The 22438-nt window shown below is 46.2% G+C and overlaps 1 protein-coding gene across 1 annotated transcript in view; it reads right to left on the reverse strand.

The window, feature by feature from the left end:
- Nucleotides 1–22438, reverse strand: part of FAM120A (family with sequence similarity 120 member A) — a 123534-nt gene that overhangs the window by 54719 nt on the left and 46377 nt on the right. The window contains exons 8-9 of the mRNA XM_075005005.1: nt 19802–19889; nt 3955–4179 (exon numbers count right to left, since the gene is read on the reverse strand). Of these exons, the coding sequence (XP_074861106.1) occupies nt 3955–4179; nt 19802–19889 (313 nt within the window). The remainder of the gene's footprint in view (nt 1–3954; nt 4180–19801; nt 19890–22438) is intronic.

The raw sequence follows: 22438 nt of genomic DNA on the forward strand, positions 1-22438 counted from the left end.
TTAATCAGACACTTGTCCCCAAGTTCTTTTGCTTCTGTCTTCCTTTTACAAATATGGAAATTAAGTGGAGGAAAAATATATCAATGCCATGTTAAAGCTGAGAACTGAAACAAAACTAAACCCTGATGCAGGTACACTTACCTAAGTCAATTCTCCATCACTGCACTAATGTCCGTTTTGTACTGAAATAACAATGCCAAACATATATTTGGCAAATCAGAGCTCCAACACACACACAAGCTCTGCAAAGATTAACAGAAAGTTTGGAAACTTAAAATTAAGGATGTGGTTTGCCAGTTTTAGGTCCTTTGCCTTGGACGCAGAAGTAGCCTGCCCTTGGCGATACCTTTTGTTGGCAGCCACTATAAACAGGATGCCAGGAGAGGGGGTGAGTGCAAATTCTCTCTCTCTTTGGCCAGCCTAAAATGCTTGCACTCTGTGGGCTTTGCTGTCAGGAGGGAAGCAGGCCAGGCTTTGAAAAAGGGCCTTATCAGACTGATGGCTTCATTAAGTTGTAGAGACACTGGAGGGTGGGGGGGGGGGCACCAGCAGCCAAATGTCTAAGAGACTGAGTGTTAGCAGCTCAATCACTTCCACTCGGACCCCCAAATTTGAAGCCATGCACTTTTATTAACCACCCCTTGCATGCTTTGTGGTGAACTTGTGGTGGGGAAGACACACAACATCAATATTGCCTCATTCAGAGGGGAGGTTGTGGCATCTAGAACAGTCTGAGGAGCCTCTATTGGTTCACCAGCATGCACAGGAGCCTATGGGGTGCCCTTCTGAGGCTTGGTGCCATGCTCAATACCAGAGTCCAGGGTCGCAGTCAGTTGGTGCAGTTCTGGTCATGCCCTAGCCTCCAAGGCAACAGAGTCAGAGCACCTTGAGGGAGAGCTGTGTGGTGAGGGAAACCTGCAAGAGTTCCCAAAGAGCCACTAAATAGCCACCTGTCCCCATGGACCCAGTAGCTAAACCTCTGGAGGTAGCACTGAACTTGGGGCTCGGTGGAACAGCAAGGTAAGCTGTGCTGACAAGAGGGGTAATATCCCTCCTCAGAGGAGGGCAAACTGCAGTGCAGAGAACAGGGTGGCGCCGGGCGCCTTTGTGCTAGAGTAGGTTACTGAGGTTAGAGCTTCAGGCTGTAAACCATGGTTTTCTCCCAGGCAGCAACCCTGTCACCTCACACTGCCTGAAAAACTGTCAGCCTACTGCAGCACTGGAGCGATACACACCGGATGATGTGGCGCCAGAGATGAAAACTGACCCAGTGTAGATCTTGCTCTGTCCCAGTCTTCTTCACCATCAGGGAATGACTCTTCCACAATGCCAAAAAAGCAGTACCAGAGACATCAAGAGAAAAGGGCTGGCATCAACAGTCATGAGCCACTGGAGTAGTGCTGGTACAGAATTTGAGTCTTATGGTTGCCCCACAAAGTGGCCTTTCAGTCTTGTGGCCAGTTGTTTGTAGTTTGAGGTCTGCAATCCCTGCAGATTTGACAGCAGTCTGTCCTATCAGCTTCCCCCAAGAACTTGAGACAGCTGGAGTTTGCGTTGCTCAAAGGCACAGATGTACCAATGGAGCTTGAGATCTGACAACAGAAGCATGAGCCCCTCCCAGAGCCCCCAGAAGCCAATAACCCCACTAACTAAGCACAGAGGAAATGCTTAGGTCCTAAAAACTACTAAACAAATTCCTAACTACTAAGTTACAATAACTATTTACACTAAAAATGGAGAAAGCCAATAGGAGATTAAATGTCTGAGCAATCACAGGTCCCAGAAACTGTCATGGGTGATAACGAGCTGAAAGGGGAGTAGGATCAGTGGGGACCTTTACACTTATGCTAAGAAAAGGGCAACTAAAATGATTAAGGGTTTAGAACAGGTCCCATATGAGGAGAGGCTAGAGAGACTGGGACTTTTCAGTCTAGAAAAGAGGAGACTGAGGGGGCGATATGATAGAGGTATATAAAATCATGAACGGTGTGGAGAAAGTGAATACAGAGAAGTTATTTACTTGTTCCCATAATATAGGGACAAGAGGACACCAAATGAAATTAATGGGTAGCAGGTTCAAAACTAATAAAAGGAAGTTTTTCTTCACACAGTGCACAGTCAACCTGTGGAACTCCTTACCAGAGGACGCTGTGAAGGCCAGGACTCCAACAGAGTTTAAAAAAGATCTCGATAAATATTTGGAGGTTAGGTCCATAGATGGCTATTAGCAAGGGGTAAGGTATGTGCCTAGCCTTTTGTCGAAGGCGGGAGATGGATGGCAGGAGACAAATTGCTTGATCATTGTCTTTGGTTCACCTCCTCTGGGGCACCTGGCATTGGCTACTGTCAGCAGACAGGCTACTGGGCTAGATGGACCTTTGGTCTGACCCAGTATGGCCATTCTTATGTTCTTAAGAGAGAATGCGACCAGAGGGCACTGGAGCCATCCCATCTGCTGGGGGAAAAAATTCCAGCAACTCTGCTCAGGGCGGACACATACTTACACTGGAATGGACGTGTATAAGCAATTGACAAAAAATAAAGAACTCCTTGAAAATTCTTCAAGGAGATGGTCTCCAGCATCGTGATGACCAAGTAGCATTGTGAGAGAGCTGGGCAGGAAGGAGATAGCTATTTTTTCTTCTCCTTATGTGGCAATACAGAATGTATCAGGGGAGTCCTGCAAATCACTCATCCAGAACCCCCCGCAACTTCAAAAAAAAAACAAACCACCACACACACACAAAAAACCCCCACTAACTCAAAGTGTATTCAAAGTGCAAAATCACAGAGTCCAAAGGATGTAAATGAAGTCAATGTGGGATAATTAATTTCATCTGTCAACATTATCTATGGACAGAGGAGTCCCAGCTTCATTCTATGAATATAACAAAGGCATAGGGCATGCCTGAAAGAGCATGGCGTATGCACCCACAAATTAAATGACATTCTGGTTTTAACGATATTGATATGGTTTAATGATATGGTGACTGGACTTACTGCTCTCAAAACTGTTGTGGACGGAATTACTAATGGTATCAAGCTGCTTTGAACAGGAATGTGGGAAGATGAGACCAGTCAGAAGAATCAAATTGTAGGATCTTTTCAACCTGCATGTAGAGGGAACTTTGGATTGAAGCTTGTCTGCTGAATCCAAAACAATGGTGACACAGGCATCACTTAACATACCCCACTAGCTCTAATGACTGGGACAGTGCTAACCCAAAACACACAGCTTTGAAAAATCCTACTACACTGAATCCACTGGAATTGAAAACAGCCTCTTTGTGGTAATGTGAGGAATTCTCTTCCATTGTTATGGAAGATTTGCTCTCTCAGGCCATGCAGAGAGATTTCTGTTGGCCCCAGAAGTGCTGGCGTGTTCAAATGATCACCCCAAAGACCTGTCTCTTGGTCACGTTTTCGCCCAGCATTCGAAATAGAAATCATGTTTGTCCCTAATAAACATTACTATGGCCACACTTTGGTGAATTCTTAAAGCTGCCAGGCTGCTTCTCTTCAGGGACACCGAGAAAAAAAGAAACAGTAAGGGGAACGAGAGACAAGCAACAATCACATCTGTGTCACTACCCTAACTATTGCAAAATAAACAAATATGTCAGAACTAAGCTAGCAGAGGGGCCAAAGCCTCAAGCAGCTCCCCACACAAACCAAACCTTTTAAAAACAAGAGAGAGTAATATGGAAAAAAGAATTTCAGATACTTTGTGAGTATGCAGTTTTAAAAACAAGGGTCAAGCGCCTGTTGTGCTAGTCACTCCCAGAAATACTTTCTGGAGCTCCTTTTACACCAATTGTTAGAAACGCTAATAGGCTAGACTAGCAAGAGCAACCACACATCACCCCAATGACACCCTCTGGTCCAATATTTAGGCTATGAATGAATATCTTTACAGAATCATCACATCCCAATACCCGAGTTTTCGTGTCATACCTTGGTTAGGACATGAAAGATGTAGGGATACATTAATCCCTTCTTGTGCCTGTGTTCTGCCACTCTTAATACTTCAGGTGCTACAGGAGGTAATGGAGGGGTGGTAATATCCATATGGTTTCTGGTGGGCATTGACAACAGACATGGGATTTGTGGACTGCTGGCTTGATTCCCTTTGACTTCGGCTGCCTGGCTTCCTGAGGAGGCAGTCGAGGAACCTTCTGCCTGTAATACATCACACAAAAGTTGAGTGCAAAAAAAAACCAAACACCTGTACATAACAGAAAAAAGGCAATTTCAATGTCATGATGTCATGCTCTACACCCACAGTTAGAACGTAAATTCGTAACTTTGCCAGGCACTAAAAACTGTGATCGTAATAAAAGGCACAAGCTTAATTGTTTATTACAACAAGCAGTATAATCCACTACGTATTTTTATGCTATGGCAGCAGAAGTGTTAACAGGCCACTTCACCTTGAATGGAATCTCAGCTAAACCATCTAGTTCACCTTGTATTTATTCAGCTGTGCCACTCTGGATACGTCAACACAGCAAAGAAAATCCCAAGGCTCCAGGGTCCTGAATTCTGAACCCAACCCGGAAGGCTACACAGCAATGAAACAGTCCTGTGAGCCCAATTCAGCTGAGATGGGCCTGTCTTGGGTTTTCCTTTGCTGTGTAGACAGACTCTCTGGAGCCTGATTTACACTAGAAAATTAAGTTAGTTTAACTACATTGGTCAGGCATGGGAAACGTCTACCCCTTTATGACACAGGTGAGGTGACCTAAGTCCCTGTGTAGACAGTGGTAGATCGACAGAAAAAAATCTAGTTAGTGCCTGTTGGGGAAGTGAATTACCTCCGCCAGTAGGAGAGCCCCTTCTATCAGCGATGGTAGTGTCTACACGGAAGTGCAGCAGCAGCACAGCTGTGGCATTTTAAATGTAGCATGCCCAGCGCGCCTTTCCCAGACCTGACAAAGAGCTCAGTGCAGCTTGAAAACTCGGGCTTGTCTACACTCGAAATCGAGAGCAGCACTGATGCAATAGCAGCCACACTCCACTGCAGACACTGGCATGTGTAATCCACCTTCCTAAAAAGGTGATACCTGGGCTGACAGATGAATTATTCCTTCAATTTAGTGCTGTCTATGCCATTGTTATGTTGAGCTTAACTATGCCACTCAGATATTTCAGATACCTAAGGAACTTGGTAAAACCAACTTAATTTTCTAGCATGAACTAGGTTCCTGTCTCTTTCACCACCAGAAACAATTCCAGCAGAAGATATTACCATCACCCACCTTGTCTCACAAATGAAAACACTGATTTTTTAAACTATATGAAAGTGCAAACATACAGAACTGATTACCCGAAAGCAGCTACAGAAGCTGCAAACATGAGAAGTGTAATGTACTATGCTTAAAATACATCTACACCATCGATATCCAATACGAATTTAAATATTACCACACTTGTGGTTGTCAACTTTCCATATTTGCCAATACCACCCCCCATTCCTGCTCTAAACGAATGCCCTCCCCCAGAGCCAGGCACTCCCAGCCCCCCCACCCACAAAATAACGCCATCCCCCTCCCCTAGAACCAGGCTGGATCTGCTGCCAGGGCCGCTGTTGCCACTTTCTTCTCTAACTAAGCTGTGGGGAGTGTGCACAGAATGGAGAGATGACATTCCCCATGTGCAGCTCTCAGAAGGAGACACATTTAAGGGCTCCAGAACCTTATTTGCCACATGTGGCTTCAGAACCTTATTCACCACAACACAGTGTTCTATTCACCACAGGCGGCGAGAGGCAAATGTAGTAGACACTGCAGATCTATACTTACAGCCATACGTAAAACACAGACATCACACACCCAGTTAGCATGAGTACAAACAGCAGTGCAGATAGCAAGGCATGGCTTAGGCAGTTAGACTGCTCAACATACCTGAACCTCCAGGACACAATTTTTAGCAGTGTAATGTCCCACTGCCTCTCATCTGCCACATCCTTTCCCTGCCACAGTGAAAGGCTCTTACAGAAAGGAGCTACCAGAGCTTTTCCTACTGCCTGAGCATGTCATTGCAGCACCTAGCTACATGTGTAGTGCATTTACTCTAAATGCTGCCATGAGTGAGGACATAGCAAGAAAGAATCACATACACAACTCAGTGGGGCAGGCATCCTTCAGTCTGCATAGACTATGGATCGTGCCCTTTAAAGTTTCAATTGAGGACTTCATTTACAGCGTCTATTGTGACGGTGAAGACCCACACGAGAGTGACAGTCCTTGCTGCATCTCTTGCAGATGTCGTGGGTGTCTGGCAAGTCCTTAGTGTGCTTTCTGTGCGCTCGCTTCTCCTCGGCTAGCTGTCTGATCCTCACCTCGCCCTTCTGAAGGCCCTTGTGTAACCCCTGCCTCCATCTGCTGCAGTCGTCTGCTAGTTCTTCCCAGTTGTCCAGCTCGATGTCTACCTCTCTGAGGTCCCTCTTGCAGACATCTTTGTAGCGCAACTGGGGGCGTCCGGGAGGTCTTTTGCCAGAGGCTAGCTCACCATACAGGATGTCTTTTGGAATCCTTCCATCATTCATCCTGTGGACGTGGCCAAGCCAGCGGAGGCAACGCTGCCTGAGGAGGGTGTGCATGGTTGGGATTCCAGCTTGCTCAAGGACAGCGGTGTTGGTCACTCTGTCCTTCCATGATATTCCAAGGATGCGCCTGAGGCAGCGCAAGTGGAAGACGTTCAGTCTCTTTTCCTGGCGGGCATACAGGGTCCAAGCCTCACTGCCATAAAGGAGGGTGCTGAGGATGCAGGCTCTGTAGACTTGCATTTTGGTGTGAGTGTACAGCTTGTTGTTATTCCACACTCTCTTGCTGAGTCTGGACAGAGTGGTGGCCGCTTTTCCAATCCTCCTACACAAATACACAACTACAAAAAGAGGAATAACTGTCTGGACAGCAGCACTGCTGAAATGAATCTGGGAGCCACAGATCACAAACTGAATATGAGTGAACAATGTTCACACTTCTATGTTCCTAATATTGCAATAGCATTGCTCACAAACATTTCTGAGGAGCCACTCATTAATCGGACAAAGGCAAAACAGAGGGCCTTCAACTTCTCCAGCCCAGGAAAAAAACCTGGAAAACTCAAAAATAAACAAACTTCCTCTGCTCATTTCTTGAACAAAATGGGAAAGCCTGTAAGCACCAAACACAATGGCCGTTTCTACACAGGCCACTTCCACACAGAGTGAAAGATGCTCATGAGGCGTGGATGCAAATTCCCCATGCCTCATTAACATAATGTCACGAACTTCCAGACTCCAAATCACGTGACATCCGTGCCTCGTTAGCATCTTTCGCTCCGTGTATTAGCATGCCACTTCCAAAGGAAGTGGCCTGTGTAGAAACGGCCAATGTGATTGATCTTGAGGAGAGAGAAGTTACTCACCGTAGTAACGGTGGTTCTTCGAGATGTGTCCCCGTGGGTGCGCCACAATAGGTGTCGGGCTCACCCGGAGCCACAGATCGGAAATCTTCCAGCAGTTTCTCCTGGATCGCGCATGTGCCGGCGCACGCCACCCCCCTGTGTGCCCCCGGCCGTGTGCGTGATCCAGTCCCCGCCAGTTCCTTGACCAACCACCTCAGATGCTCCTGAAAAACACTAGACAGAGATCCGAAGCGGGGAGGATGGGCGGGTGGTGGAGCACCCACGGGGACACATCTCGAAGAACCACCATTACTACGGTGAGTAACTTCTCTTTCTTCTTCGAGTGTCCCCGTGGGTGCTCCACAATAGGTGACTACCCAGCAGTAACCCAAGTAAGGAGGTGGGTAATCGGTTTATGTGCAGCTTGCCCCCGAGAGGACTGCTGTCGACAGACGGTTATCTTCTTCGAATACCCGAGGCAGGGCATAATGCTCGGTGAAGGTGTCGTAAGATGACCAGGTCGCCGCTCTACAGATGTTTTTTTAACGCGATGCCCTTGAAGAAGGCTGTTGATGCCGCCACTGCCCTGGTGGAGTGAGCCCTGGGCGGGGCCAGCAAAGGAGCATTTTGAAGCTCGTAACACATTTTTATACAGGACACAATGTGCTTAGAGATTCTCTGTGGAGAGAGACCTTCTCCTTTTGACCTGGGAGAGAGAGAGACTAGGAGCCTGTCCGTTTTCCGGAAGGACTTAGTTCTGTCTATGTAGAAGGCCAACGCCCTCCTCACATCCAGGAGATGCAGGCGTGCCTCCTTGCCGGAGCTGTGAGGCTTCGAGTAAAACGAGGGTAAAACTATTGGCTCGTTAAGATTGGACTCCGAAGAGACTTTTGGAACAAAGGCTGGGTGCAGCCTTAAGGTTACCACCTCCTTTGAGAATACTGTGCAGTGCGGCGTTGCCATCACTGCCGCGAGCTCACTCACCCTGCGGGCTGACGTAGTTGCAAGGAGGAAGATTATTTTTTGGTTTGTTTTTTTTTATCGTAAGGAGACGTATGGGAACTGTGGCTAATGGTTCAAAAGGTGGACCCGATAGCGTGCTGAGCGCCAAGTCCAAATTCCACGATCGTGGAAGCGATTTCCGAGGGGGGTACAGGCTTACCAGCCCCTTCAAGAACCTGGTAACGATAGGATGGGCGAATACCGTGGGCCCTTCCTCTGTATGCCGAAAGGCTGATATAGCGGCGAGGTGGACCTTTAGCGAGGATAGAGAAAGCCCGCCTCTCTTGAAGTCCAATAAGTATTCTAGTATTACAGGTATAGGAACATCAAGGGGAGCTAACTGCTTGGCGGAACACCAGGCTGTGAATCCGGTCCATTTCTGCTTGTAAGTCCTCCTGGTGGAGGTCCTTTGGCTACATTCCAGGACTTGTTGTACTCCCTCCGTACACGTGCTCTTTAAAGAGCTGAGCCATGGATTAGCCATGCTTGTAGGTGCAGACCCTGAGGGTGCGGGTGCACTAAGGACCCCTGAGCCTGCGTGAGTAAGTCCGGCGCCACCGGTAGAGGGAGCGGTGGGTGGTCCGACATGCGCAAAAGCAAGGGAAGCCATTGCTGCCGATCCCAAGCGGGGCTATGAGTATCATGCGAGCTCTCTCCCTTCTGGCTTTGTGCAAGACCTTGTGGCAAACAGATCGATCTGGGAAAACCCCCACGTACGAAAAATGCGCCGTAGCAGATCGGAGCGGATCTGCCATTTGTGCCTGATTGCGAAGTGCCTGCTCAGCTGATCTGCTTTCACAGTGTGAGCGCCTGGCAAGTACGAGGCTTTCAACATTATGTTGTTGGCGATGCACCAATTCTACAATTGGACTGCTTCCGCACATAGGGCACGGGATCGTGCTCCTCCTTGTCGATTGATGTAAGACACAGTGGAGGTATTGTCGGTATTGAATCCCGACTACTTTGCCATGTAGGTAATCTCGAAAATGTTTGCAGGTGTTGAACACTGCTCTGAGCTCCAGCATGGTTATGTGCAGTGTCTGTTCCGCAGGGGACCATTGCCTTTGCATTACCTTGTCGCTGATGTGCGCTCCCCATCCTATGTGGGAGGCGTCGGTAGTAAGAAAAAATAGAAATTTGTGGTTGGTGAAAAAGGCACCCCCCATTAGCAAATTCTTGGGGTTTTCCCACCACGCCAGGGATCTGCGCACCTCTGTTGTGGGCGACACCACCCTGTGGACAGCGTGGGATGCCGGTTTGTAAACGCTCGCCAGCCAATGCTGCAGGCTTCACATGTGCAACCTGGCATTCTGTACCACAAACGTCGCTGCCGCCATGTGGCGCAGCAGCTGTAAACACGTTAAGACCAGCACCGTGGGGCTGTATGTGATGACTTGCACCAGTGAACCGATGGCGCGGAAGCGGGCGTCGGGTAGGTACACCCTGGCTGTGATAGATTTTATGCGTGCCCCTATGAACTCTATATCTTGTGTGGGTTCAGACTTTGACTTTGCGAGGTTGATGACTAGGCCCAGCGAAGAAAAACGTGTCCGCTGTGATGCGTATCATGCGTGAGACCGCTGCCTTCGAGGCCCCTTTTAGCAGGCAGTCACCCAGATATGGGAAAAATAAACACCCCCCGTCTATGCAGGTAGGCTGACACCACTGCCAGGGTTTTGGTGAAGACTCTGGGGGCCGAGGAGAGGCCGAACGGAAGAACCCTGTGCTGGAAGTGCTCCTGGCCGACCGTGAAGCGGAGAAAGCGCCTGTGTGCCGGATGGATTGTTATATGAAAGTAAGCATCTTGTAAGTCGAGTGCTGCAACCCAGTCTCCATCGTCCAGTGCCGTGAGTATCAAGGCAACTGTGATCATCTGAAAACACTTGCGCAAGTAACGGTTGAGGCCCCGAAGATCTAAGATGGGCCTCCAGTCTCCTGTTTTCTTCTCTGGTAGGAAGCAGCGTGAATAAAAATATTCCCCTGGAATTATTCCGGCACTCTTTCCACCTCCCCTATGAACATAAGGTGATTCACCTTCTGCTTGCTTGAGCCTCGCCTCGTGGCAGCGTCCCTGAGGTGAGGCCTGGTGGGAGGCTTCGTCGGTGGAAGCGACTGGAAGGGGATCGCGTAACCCGTGGCTATGATCTCCGGCACCCATTTGTCTGTGGTGATCTTTTGCCATTGGGAGTGGAACGATCTGAGGCGATGATGGAACATGAGATATGAGTGGCATTGAGCGAGGGTATTGATAGTGCAGCCCCCGACATACCCGTCAAACTTGTTGCCTTTGGGCCTGACCCGAGGGCGTATGGCTTTGTTGAGAACGTCGTCTCGGAGTTCTGTACTGTTGCTGCTGTTGATAGTGCCCTTGGCCGTAGCCCCGTTGATATTGAGCACGCTGTGGTTGTAAGCGTAGCATCTTTGCTGACGATAAAATTTTTCCCTCCTGTATGGGGGAGTATAAATGCCCAAGGTTCTAAGTGTACCACTTGAGTCCTTACTGGAGTGAGGGACCGAGTCGGTTGAGTCTGCAAACAGTTTTTATGTATCAAAGGGAAGGTCCACGATCTTCGCCTGTAGGTCCCTCGGGATACCCGACGTCTGGGGCCAGGATTCTCTACGCATAACCACTACTGTAGCCGTTGAACGTGCCGCCGTGTCCGCCATGTCCAGGGCAATCTGGACTCCCATCTGCGATGCTGCGTAGCCCCCTTGAATAATCGCCTTTAACACCGGCTTTGTGTCTTCCAGAAGTGAATCCATGAGGGGAGTAAGCCTGGAGTAATTATCAAAATTATGGTTTGCTTGGTGTGCCCACAATTTGCCACTCTCAATAGCAGGGTAGAAGAGGAGTATACCTTCCTGCCAAACAGCTCTAGCTTCTTAGCATCTTTGTCTGATCCCCCCCAGTTTGTACTGAGAAGCCTTTGACCTCTGCTGGGACGACTCGACCACCAAAGAATTTGGTTGTGGGTGACTGAAGAGGAACTCCATGCCCTTTGCCGGGATGAAGTACTTCTTATCCGCTCTCTTGGTCGTAGGCGGAACAGAGGCTGGAGTCTGCCATATAGTAATGGCTGACTCCAGAATGGCTTCGTCCAGCGGAAGAGCAATTTTGGACGAAGCCGGGAGTCTCAAATTTTCCAGGAGTTTGTGATGTTTCTCCTGCACCTCTGCCGTTTGAATGTCTTGCGTGAAAGCCACCCTTTTAAACAGCTCCTGAAACTGTTTAAGGTCATCCGGGGGAGAGACATCCCTGGGGGCCATGGCCTCATCTGGGGAGGATGAGGAGGAACCACTAGGGTAAACCTCCCTCGAACCCTCGGGCTCCTGCGGTCAATGATACACGTGCTCGCTGGAGAATTGTGAAGGAAAGTCTTGGGGTTCTAAAATTAACTCACCTTGAGACAACTGTGTTTCCGTCCCCGATCGGGAGTGCCCACGGGGGTATTGAGCGGCCGGGGGGCGGGACCTGCCCCTGGGTGTAGGCCTGTGGTGTCTGTGTCCAGCATGATAAGGACGACCATGGCAGCTTGGGCAAGGGTCCGGGGATGGAGACCTAGACCACTCACGGGGTGTGTACCCCCGATGTCTGGGAGAGCGAGACCTCCGCGACGACACAGATAGAGGTGAAACTGGCTTGTGATAGTACTCCAGGGGATCCAATCCCAGAAATGGTGAAGGTGGCCCAAGCCATGGTGACGTTGGTTGGAGGAACGGAGGAGGTGGTTCCGGATGGGCCGGTGGAGACACAGGCCTTCGGTGCGGCGTGTGTATCACAGGGGGAGGGCTTGGTGCTAACAGCAGCGCAGGCCTGTCCGGAGATGGACTGCGGTGCCGGGCTTTTGATTTCGCCTTGCCCCTCCCCTGCGGGGCCGGCACCGCCCCTTCCGTGCCGGGGATCTCGGCCCCGCTGTCAGCACCGCGCTCGGCACCGTCAGCTGTGGTGCCGCGCAGGTATCCTCCTCCGGTGCCTGCAGGCTCCGTGCCTGGCGCCCCTGCACCGTTGGTGCCGTGGGGGCCAGTGCCACCTGTGGCAGTGCCGCCGGGTCCGGTGCTTGCCTCGCTGACTCTCTAGGCGCCGCGCGTGCCGGCTGTTGTATAACCGGAGGCTCAGCCTCTGCCATGTGCACTGCCGCTTGCCTGAATATGTGGCTGGGGGCTGTGTGCTCCGCTCGTCCTGCTCGCTGCAAACGCTGGCAAGGATCGAGCCAGGGAGAGTTTCCTCCGTTTCTGCACCGAGGGGGTCAGAGAAAATTGCCCTCCTCTTATGCAACCCAAAGGGCCCTTCTGGGTGAGGTTTCTCCAGCAAGTCCGGCTGGAGAACCTTATCAACAAGAGCATTTTACGCCTCATCGCTCTGTCCTTCCTGGCCCTGGCTGTGAGCTTAGCAAAGTGAGAACACTTCTGGGTAGCCTGTGATTCCCCCAGGCATCGGATGCATTCGCTATGCCCCATGGAGGCTGGCATTGCTTCACGGCATGACTCACGCTTTTTAAAACCTGAAGAGGCCATTGCGGTGAGTCCTTTACTGTTAATAGGGTACTTAGCACTTAATCCGTGCCTTTCCACCCCAAATAGTGATCACCGGCCTGCGGGGCAGCGGTCGGCCTAAATGGCCTTCACGTCTGCTCTTCTCTTCTCCACTCCTCTGTTTTCGTTTTTCGCTGATATTCTTTTTGTCTTTGCTTTCTCTCTTTTTTTTTTTTTTAACCAAAAACAACAAATGACACGTAGAAAAAAACGACTATTTAATCTGACTCTGGCCTTCGCCTGACTAAATTCCGTCTGCAGCCGATGGCGGTTGAGAAGGAACTGGCGGGGACCGGATCACGCACGCGGCCGGGAGCGCGCAGGGGGGCGGTGCGCGCCGGCGCATGCACGATCCAGGAGAAACTGCTGGAAGATTTCCGATCTGCGGCGCTGGGCGAGCCCGACACCTATTGTGGAGCACCCACGGGGACACTCGAAGAAGAACCTATGTTTTTCCCCATTGTGAATGACGTTATTCTCTGTGATAAGAGGACTTGACTCAAGACTTCTGCAACCTCTTGTGATTAACAGTTGCTAGAAAAGCATTTCACTCTGCTCCAGAAATTCAATTAATTATTACGATTTACAAACAAAAGTGACGTTGTTAGACTTATCCAACAAGGAAAAGTACAGGTTGAACCTCTCTATTCAGGCACTCTCTCACCCAGCAACATCCAGAAGCTGGCATGAATTTAGTAAGCCTGATGACCACTTACAATGGGTGTTGGCAAGTTTCACGTGGTCCCATAAACTTTGCTTATAGCCACCATTTCTGGCTCCAAGTTCTGTGCTGTTATTTAGCTCTAATTTATCCCTAAATTTCTTCTAAGAGTCCAGTAAGCAGTGGAAGTGTTGGTAATGTGCTAAATAATATTGACCTTCCATCGTTCAGAAAATTCTCTTGTTCAGCATCAGTTAGGTCCTGAGGGTGCTGGACTAGAGAGGTTCAACCTGTACTTGGATAACTGCTTTCAGAGGTATTTAAAAGTAAAAGCAGAGAACCCCAAAAAATCTCACTACTGACAAATCTCTCGCTTTAGGAAACCATAAGTCTTTTTTTCCTGAATTTGATTTCTAATATTAAAAGTCATTCCTAAAACTCCTATATCAGAAAAATCAAGGTTTTTAGCTTTGTGCATTGACAGCCCTTTACGATTAATCCGTTTCATGGTTTTTGCTCATGTGAACATCCCTGCACACAGAAAGGTGTGCATGGGCCCAGCTTATTTGAGGTAATTCCTGTTTCACCCCTCTGGTCATCCTAAATATCAAAAGGGACGCAGACAAATCCTTATTTAAAAAAAAAAAAATAAGGCTTTGAAAGAAGTCAAGGCACACTATTCAGAAGAGTTGTTCTCTAAGAACACGAATTATAAAAAATAAAGTGTGCACTGCCCCTTCCAGATTACTTGAGTCTATATATAATCTAGATTTAGACCTTTTTCATTATATATGAAAGGAATGGTAGAACAAAACTATTTGTTATAGTACTTTTTTCAGGCCATAGCTCTCACATAAAAATTTTTACATGCACTCGTCAGAACCAAGGTGTAATATTTCTGATGTATTTTATGTAAATTTAATTATTGTAAGCAAATTCCTATCCCCAATTGTAGGAGCTCTAACAATGTATTTAAAAGACACTGAACTGGTTCAGGTGAACCTCTCTAGTACAGCACTCTCACAACCTAAGCAGTGCAAAGAACAATGAAAGCCAGGACTGGTGGCTATAAGTAAAGTTTATGGGACCACATGAAATTTGGCCACACCCATAATAAATGGTCATCTGGGTAACTAAAGTAATTCCAGATTACGGATGTTGTCAGACAAGAGTAGGGAGGTTCGACTTGTACTACAGATAAGGATTTACACAAAACTGCTTTACACAACTGTGTTGCTACCGAAGGGGGCAAAAATATCTAGTTACTAGAGTGTACTACCGCAAGATGCTCAAGTAGTTGCATTGTCTAGGTTATTACCAGGCCAAATAAAAATAGATTTAGAAATATTTTTTAAAAAAATTAATACAGGCTTATTTTTTTAAAATAAATCTGACATTGACAAAACTATGTTAATGCCTTCACATATAATCTATTAAAAGCATTTATGTTAAATTCAAAAATATGAAGGACCACATATTTGCTTACAAGTTTTCACAAAAGTAACACCACTGAGCTGATAGAAGTCAATGGCTTATACCTGGAACCATAGTTTGTCTCCGTGTTAAACCACCTTTTGACAGCAATAACCTTCTGCAAATGCAGAGATTAGTTTCTTCATTTCAGTTTTTTCAGCTAGTTTAGTTCAATGATTGGTTTGTTCCAAGTTTAGAAACCAACTGGAAATAGAAAAAGAAGGCAAGCTGATTTTCCTCTCACCATCCCGTCATTAGGTGTGAAAAGATTAAATCTGGTAGTTCTTAAATCTTGATGACATCATTACCAGAAACAAGTTCAATTCACTGATTATGAATAATACTTCTAATCGGCGCCTGTTTTATTTAAAAAAAGTGCTGGTACTCAGATGGCTCCTCGCCCCCTCCCTGAGCCAGTCCCATGGCTGGGCCTCCTGAGGTGCCGGTGCTCAGTAACAAAGTACCAGCACAAAAAAAACCCCAAAAAATACTAATAAAGAAACGAAAAACTTCAGAATCTGACTATACCAATCCCTTAATTTACGAACATAATTTGTTCTATGAAAACTGTTTTGTAAGGTGAAAATTCATAAATTGAAAACCAAATTTCCATTAATTTCAATGTAAAAAACTGACTGGCTCCTGCCTCCCTCCCCCACATCACCCAGTATTTTTCCCACGTTACAATACTATACAATCATAAAAATAAGAACAGTGCTATTTTATTGCTTTTTATGACATTTATTACCACTAGTCAGCTCTTAGACAGTGGTGAAGAAGGTGGTGTTTATGCAAGTTCCATGGGATCATCTGTGCCATCATCAGAAACAGATCCACAGTGACTTCAACCTCCTTAATTGGGGTTCTGCCTTCAGTTGAGCTGACTGTGATGAGGGTTTAAGGAGGTGGTGATGAAGCTGAAGGATGAAAAAATGATATAATTGAAGTTTGTACTGAAGCCCTCTTTTTCCTGTCATACAACTCCTGATACCACTGGACCAATTCATGAATTTGCAACCTCCACACCGAACTCTGTTCTAAGTTTGGGTCATTGTCACTGAGAATTTGTGTAGTTGCCTCCAAATGCAATGAAGAATTTTGAGAGAGTTTTAGTGTCCAGCATTTCTTCTGGTTAATCCAATTCCTCCTCCTCCTTTTCCAATAACCTTTCTGCATCCACCTGAATTAATTCTTTATTATCCAATTCTTTACCATGTGACAATCACGTCTTGAAAATCATCTGTGTCTACCTTATTGAATTCTACTACAGTTGCCAGTTGCACAACAGAATTTGAATGTCTTTCACTTCACCCTCAAAACCATGGAAATCATGAACATATTTCAGCAATAGCTGTTTCCAAACACCAATCAGGATACTTTGGGTAATTTTATTCCATGCAGCTGTGAGATTTTTCTATAGCCATCTTGAAGATGTGGATATTCCACAACTGCTTAATTGTTGGTTTATCTTCTCCATCCGATGCAAATACAATATACCTCATCACCAGTTACAGACAGTAAGTTTTAAATATAGCAGTGATGCCTTGAACCATTGTCTGAAGGATGGAAGTGGTATTTGGAGGAAAAAACCACTCAAATATTATCATCATTGTTTTGGGACATTGATATGGTGACTAGGAGCATTATCAAGAATCTGTAAACATTTATTATCCAGATTATTTTCAGCACAATATTTAGAGATGAATGATGAAATATACTTTGTTATGTAAACAGCAAAAGCCTGCTTCGTCACCCAGGCCTTTCGATTAGAACGCCAGACCACAGGTAACGATGCCTTGTTTAAGCCTTTACGTGCCCTTGGATTTTCTAAGCCGTGAACAAGGAGAGGCTTCAATTTCACATCTCCTTCCAAATTTCCACCAAGAAGTAATGTCAGTCGATCCTTTGAGGCCTTGAAACCTGTTGCTTTTGTTTTATCCCTTGAAATAAAGGCTTGAGAAGGCATTCTTTTCCAGAAAAGCGCCGTTTCGTCAACACTAAATATTTGTTTGGAGAATGCTTACCTTTGTCACTCATTTGTTGCAATGTGGCTGGGAAAATGCTAGCTGCCTGAATATCAGCAGATGCTGCTTCACCTGTAATGTGCAGACTATGATAATGTGAACACACTTTAGAGCACTAAAACCAACCATGACTTTTTTGAACATTACTTCGGCGATCCCAACTTGCCTCTGTTCCTCAGCTTTCTTCTTCAGATCCTCAAACAAAGATAGGGTTGTCTCCCTTTTGATGAAGAAGCTCAAAGGCATGTTGCATTCATTACGGCTGTCGATCCAATGTATTAAAAGTCTTTCAAGTTGACCCATTATTGCATCACTGGCCTTTATTGTGTTATGCACCTTTTAGCTCCACCAACATACATTTCTGCCATTTCTTTTTTTTTCTGCACAAAGATTGCAGGCACTGTCAATGTTTAGCATGAAACTGGCAGCAATGTCTTTCGATTGCCAGCCCTCTTCAATTCTTTTAATAACTTCAAGTTTAGTAGCCCTTTGAAAAGTAAGTCCCGGGGCTGGGGCAGGAGGCAGTGGGGGAGGGCTAAGCCTGGTTTGCTTTCCTTGGCTTCTTGGCCTTAGTAACAATTCCTGAAGAAACTTTTTCTTATCTAGGACCCATCCTTATCACAAATAACAAAGATGTTTGAAGATTAATGTCACTCACAGTCAAGACGACACAAACACAATGAAGCACGTAAACCGACTGGGAAAAACTGGATGGCTGAGGGAAAGGAGTCAGCCTCACACTACGTTCTGAGGTATTCCTCTGCGTTCGTTACTTATGAAGCAGATGCTCAGATGAAGTTTGTTTCTTCTTTGTAGTGAACATATGTTTGTTAATTGAAAAATGGGTCTAAATTTACATTGCTGTAGCAAAAATTCATAAACCAAGAGTCTGTAAATCGAAGGATAGGTGTAAGTAACTTAAGCAATATCTCTTCCTGGATAGCAAAAAGCAGCACCAAATTAAGCACACAGACTATTTCTATTTGAAAGTCAAAGGCTATGTCTACACTAGCCCAAATTTGCTCACAGGAATAAGGGGATTTTGAAGTTGGAGGGGTCCTTTCGAAAAGGACTCCTGTCTGGACAAGCCGCATGGAAGCGAAAAGCGGCAATTTCGAAGAGCTGCAGCCACCAGCATGCTAATGAGGCACCGAATATGTATTTCAGCACCTCATTAGCAATCTTCGAAATGGCCATTTGCATGGCCATTTCGAAGATGTGGGCCAGTGTAGACACAGCCAATATGTTTCAATGGTTAACCACTTCTTTTAGGAAAATAAACAGCACAATTGCAATACACAATGAAAAGCAATGATTTAAATCAAACCACCCTAATATTCAACCAAAATTGCATCCAATGCAACAGTATCTAACTGACTGATCCAAGAAACCACCAGTACCTCCACAATTGAAGTCTTACTATTGTTAGTATTTACTTGCATTACTGTAATACCTAGAAGGCCTGAGATGTGAAGCCCTGTGTCCCAGATACTGTATAAACACACAGTGGAACAGTCTCTGCTCCAAGAGCTTGCGAATTAACTGAATGGAACAAAGGATAAGGAAACATTACCCTCAAGGTTGCCACCAGTTTTCTGTGATAGGTCACACTTCCAACTCCCTAAACAATCTACCTTAAACCTTCACATACATCTGATTCCAATGTGAAATTTTTTTTGTAAAGTTAGAGCACACACAAAGCTCCACATGTTCTACTTGTCAGTTGAGAGCATTTCCACCCCGGACATTTGAAGTTAGGCCAAAAATGCAAACTGAGAACTCTGTAGCCATTATGAATTACATGCATGAGAATCTCAACATGAAGTAATACTCTTATTTACTAGTTAAGACATTTAACTTTTACAAATACAGGGGCAAATTATGGAATGACTAGTAATTTTGAGTCTGAATGGAGTTATTCAAAGTACTACACTTATTGTAAGGATGGCACAGTCGGTACCTTAAAATATTGACAAGGATTTAAAAATATGACGGTAAAAAGTTCCCAAACCACTGGCAATTTGATGGACATAGTGGCAGATGTGGCAAGTTACAAGCACACGAGTGAAAACACAAAATATTTCTATGAGTTGAACTCTTCTAGTCTGGCATTCTCTGGTCTGGCAACATCTGTGGTCCTGCATGACTTTAATTAGCCAGATCTCCATTTATCATGGGTGTGGCCATGTTTCCTGTGGTCCTACAAAGTTGTTTTACAGTCACTTGGTCCAGGCTCACAGTGTTCTGTGCTGTTATTTAGCTCTAATTTGCCACTAAATATCTTCTAAGGGCCCAGTAAGCAGTGGAAGTGTGGATAATGCTGCTAAACAATAAGGCCCTCCCAATGTTCAGCAAATTCTCTCATGTGGCTCCAGTCACATCCCAAGGGTGCCAGACCAAAGAGGTTCAACCTGTACCTCCAATATAAACCAAGCCTGTAATAGAGGTTAAGCATTAATTTATTCTCAAATAAAAAAGTACACAATATAATGCTAACATTATCATACATATCAAATGTGAAGAAATACCTAAGAATGTCAGTGAGTTAATCTTACTTTACAATTTTATGCACATAATACAACACATTTTGAGCCATTTCTCACTGTATAGTATAGTTTATCTTTTTAAAATAACTCAGAAAAGTGCTTTTGAAGGTTTCACCAATATGCTTGTAAGGCTGTAGCAATAAATGTGGAGGTTTGGAACTTAAGGGTATTACCTTTGTTTGGTCTCCCGGGTCTCCATGTGTTTGGTTTTCTGATTGGGTTCTTGGTTTCTCCCAGCTCAGTTTGTTCCCACTGACATGGCTGAATAAATACATACAAAAAAATTACAGTATTTAGTGCAAAATGTAAGATGCATGTTAACATTATTAATAACCCAAGATTTTTATCACTCAGTAAATATGATAATTTTAAAAGACATCACATAAATTAAAAATGCCAATATAAAGAAGTGTATAGAAAGCAACATAGCAACCCCATAGTTATCTCAGAGGAGTAGCCATGCTAGTCTACAGTTTCACAAAAACAAGCAGTCCTGTAGCACCTTAATATGCCCACCTTTTCTCAACTTGCCCACCTTTGATATTCACAACATATCTATACAGTAAACCCTCAAAAAGCACGATTTCGAATTGTGCTTAACTCACATTAACATGAATTAAGCACAACTCAAAATCCTGCTCCCTCAGCCCCATATGGCCCCACTTCAACCCTCTCCCCAGTCCCAACCCCAGTTCAAATGCACCTCCACGGCCCCGCTCACTGCCCATGCCCACCTCTGGCTCACCCTTCACCCCTGTGCTCAGCTCTAGCTCACCACCCCCAGTGCCCAGCTCAACCTTCCCTGTCCCGGTTCAAACCCCCTGCAGCCCAGCTCTGGCTCAAACTCCCCCACTCCCCATGCGGCTCCAGCTCAACTCCCCAACCCTAGTTCAAACTCCACCATGCCTGGCTCTCGCTCAACTCCACCCCCGCAACGCACCCTGCAGCCCTAACCCACCCCAGGCTTAACTCCCTTGCCCCCTCCCATGGTCCCAACCCACCACCAGGCTTAACCCTCCTCAACTGGCCCTCCCCTTCCCCCCCAACCCCAGGACTTACCTTTCAAAAGGAGCTCTAGGAGCTCCTGCTGTTCCGCCAGCTGCAGAATATGCGTTCCACCAGGGGAAAAACTGCCCCCCAACTTATGCAAAATTTGAGTTATGCAAGGGTGCATGGGAATGCAAACCTCACATAACTCAAAGGACTACTGTACTCGAGACACCATCACTGGACCTAACCAGAGCAGGTACACCATCAGGGCCTCATCCACCTGAACCACCACTGATGTGATACATGTCATGTTGCAGCAATGACCCTCTGACCCGCTCAGACCTTAGTGAAGAAAACAGTACCCTTGCTGTATCTTCATAATTTTTGTGAGGCAAAGGAGGAGAATTTCATGCAGTTTGGGGGCAGAGGCAGAGATCCTGACCAGAAATTTTCAGCAACAGAACACAAGGAAAAACAAGAAAGCATAGAGAGAGGCAATGAAAATCAACCAGGGGAGCGTCTAGTGTTAAAAAGTTAACTTCAATAAATTTAACTTGACTCCCAAGTGTAGACGTACCCTAAGTCATCTCCAACATAAACTATGTTTTCACTCTTTCCTCAGTCATATTTGTTAAGACCTTCAAGCATTTTTGTTCTCCTCTTTCTTTCTCCAATTTTTTTACATCTTTCCTGAAATGTGATGACAAGAACTAAACTCAATACTCCAGCTGAGGCCATATCAGCAGGGGGTAAATAGCAGAATTACTTTTCTTATCTCTTGCTTGTGGCACTCTTACTCTCACAACCCAGAATGATTTTTTGGGACAGTGTTATACTACTGAATCATATTTAGCATGTGATTCACCATGACCCCAGATCCTTTTCTTCACCACTCCTTCCTGAACAGTCATTTCCCATTCTGTATATGTGTAATTGAGTTTTCCTTCCTATATGGAATACTTTGTATTTATGCTTGTTTCATTTCATCCTAACTGTTGGCCATTTCTCCATTTTGCCAGAATAATTTTGAATGTTAATCCTAACCTCCAAAGCACTTGCAACCCCTCCCATCTTAGTATAAGCCATAAATGTCAAAAATGTACTCTTTATGCCATTATCTAAACCACGGTTTCCCAAACTGGGGGAGGTGTGCCCCCTGGGAGGGCATGAGGCAACCGAGGCTCCCCATCACTCCCCCACCCTTTGCTTCTGGCTCTCAGCTCCTGCCATTTTACATGGGTGACCCAGCAAAGCCGCTATAAAAAGCAGGTAGCCAGCAAAAACCCACTTGTAAAGCTGAGTGAGTGTGGGCTGGGGGGGTGGGGGTGGGAATGGGATTACATGAGGCCTGGTGGTGCCTGGCTAATGTAAGGGGGTGGGGGTGGGGGGGTCTGGTGGCGCTGGCTTTGTGGGAGAGGAGGAGCTTGGACGGGAGGCTTACGGGGCTTGCAGAGCTCAGGTGGCCAGCCACCTTGCAGGACTCACAGGGCTTGGGCGGCTGGCCCCAGCAGCGTGGAGCTCGGGCAGGCGGCTTGGGCAGCCAGCTGGTCCCAGCACGTGGTGGGCGGACAGCTGGCCCCAGTGGTGCAGGGTTCAGGCGGGCAACTCTGGCAGCGCAGATCTGAGGTGGGCGGGCAGCTGGCATGGGGCTCAGGCAGCTGTTCAACTAGGGTTGCACCAGACACCCGCAAAGGGTCAAGAAAAACTATTTGTGCTTATTTTTAACTTTAAACAACATTTTATTTCAAATTTATGTTTATTTGAAATTACAATATTGAATTTTTTTTTTTATTAAAAAGAGGGTTGGATGATGGTAAAGA

This window comes from Carettochelys insculpta, chromosome 11 (genome assembly GCF_033958435.1).
Source record: "Carettochelys insculpta isolate YL-2023 chromosome 11, ASM3395843v1, whole genome shotgun sequence".
Lineage (NCBI taxonomy): Eukaryota > Metazoa > Chordata > Testudines > Carettochelyidae > Carettochelys > Carettochelys insculpta.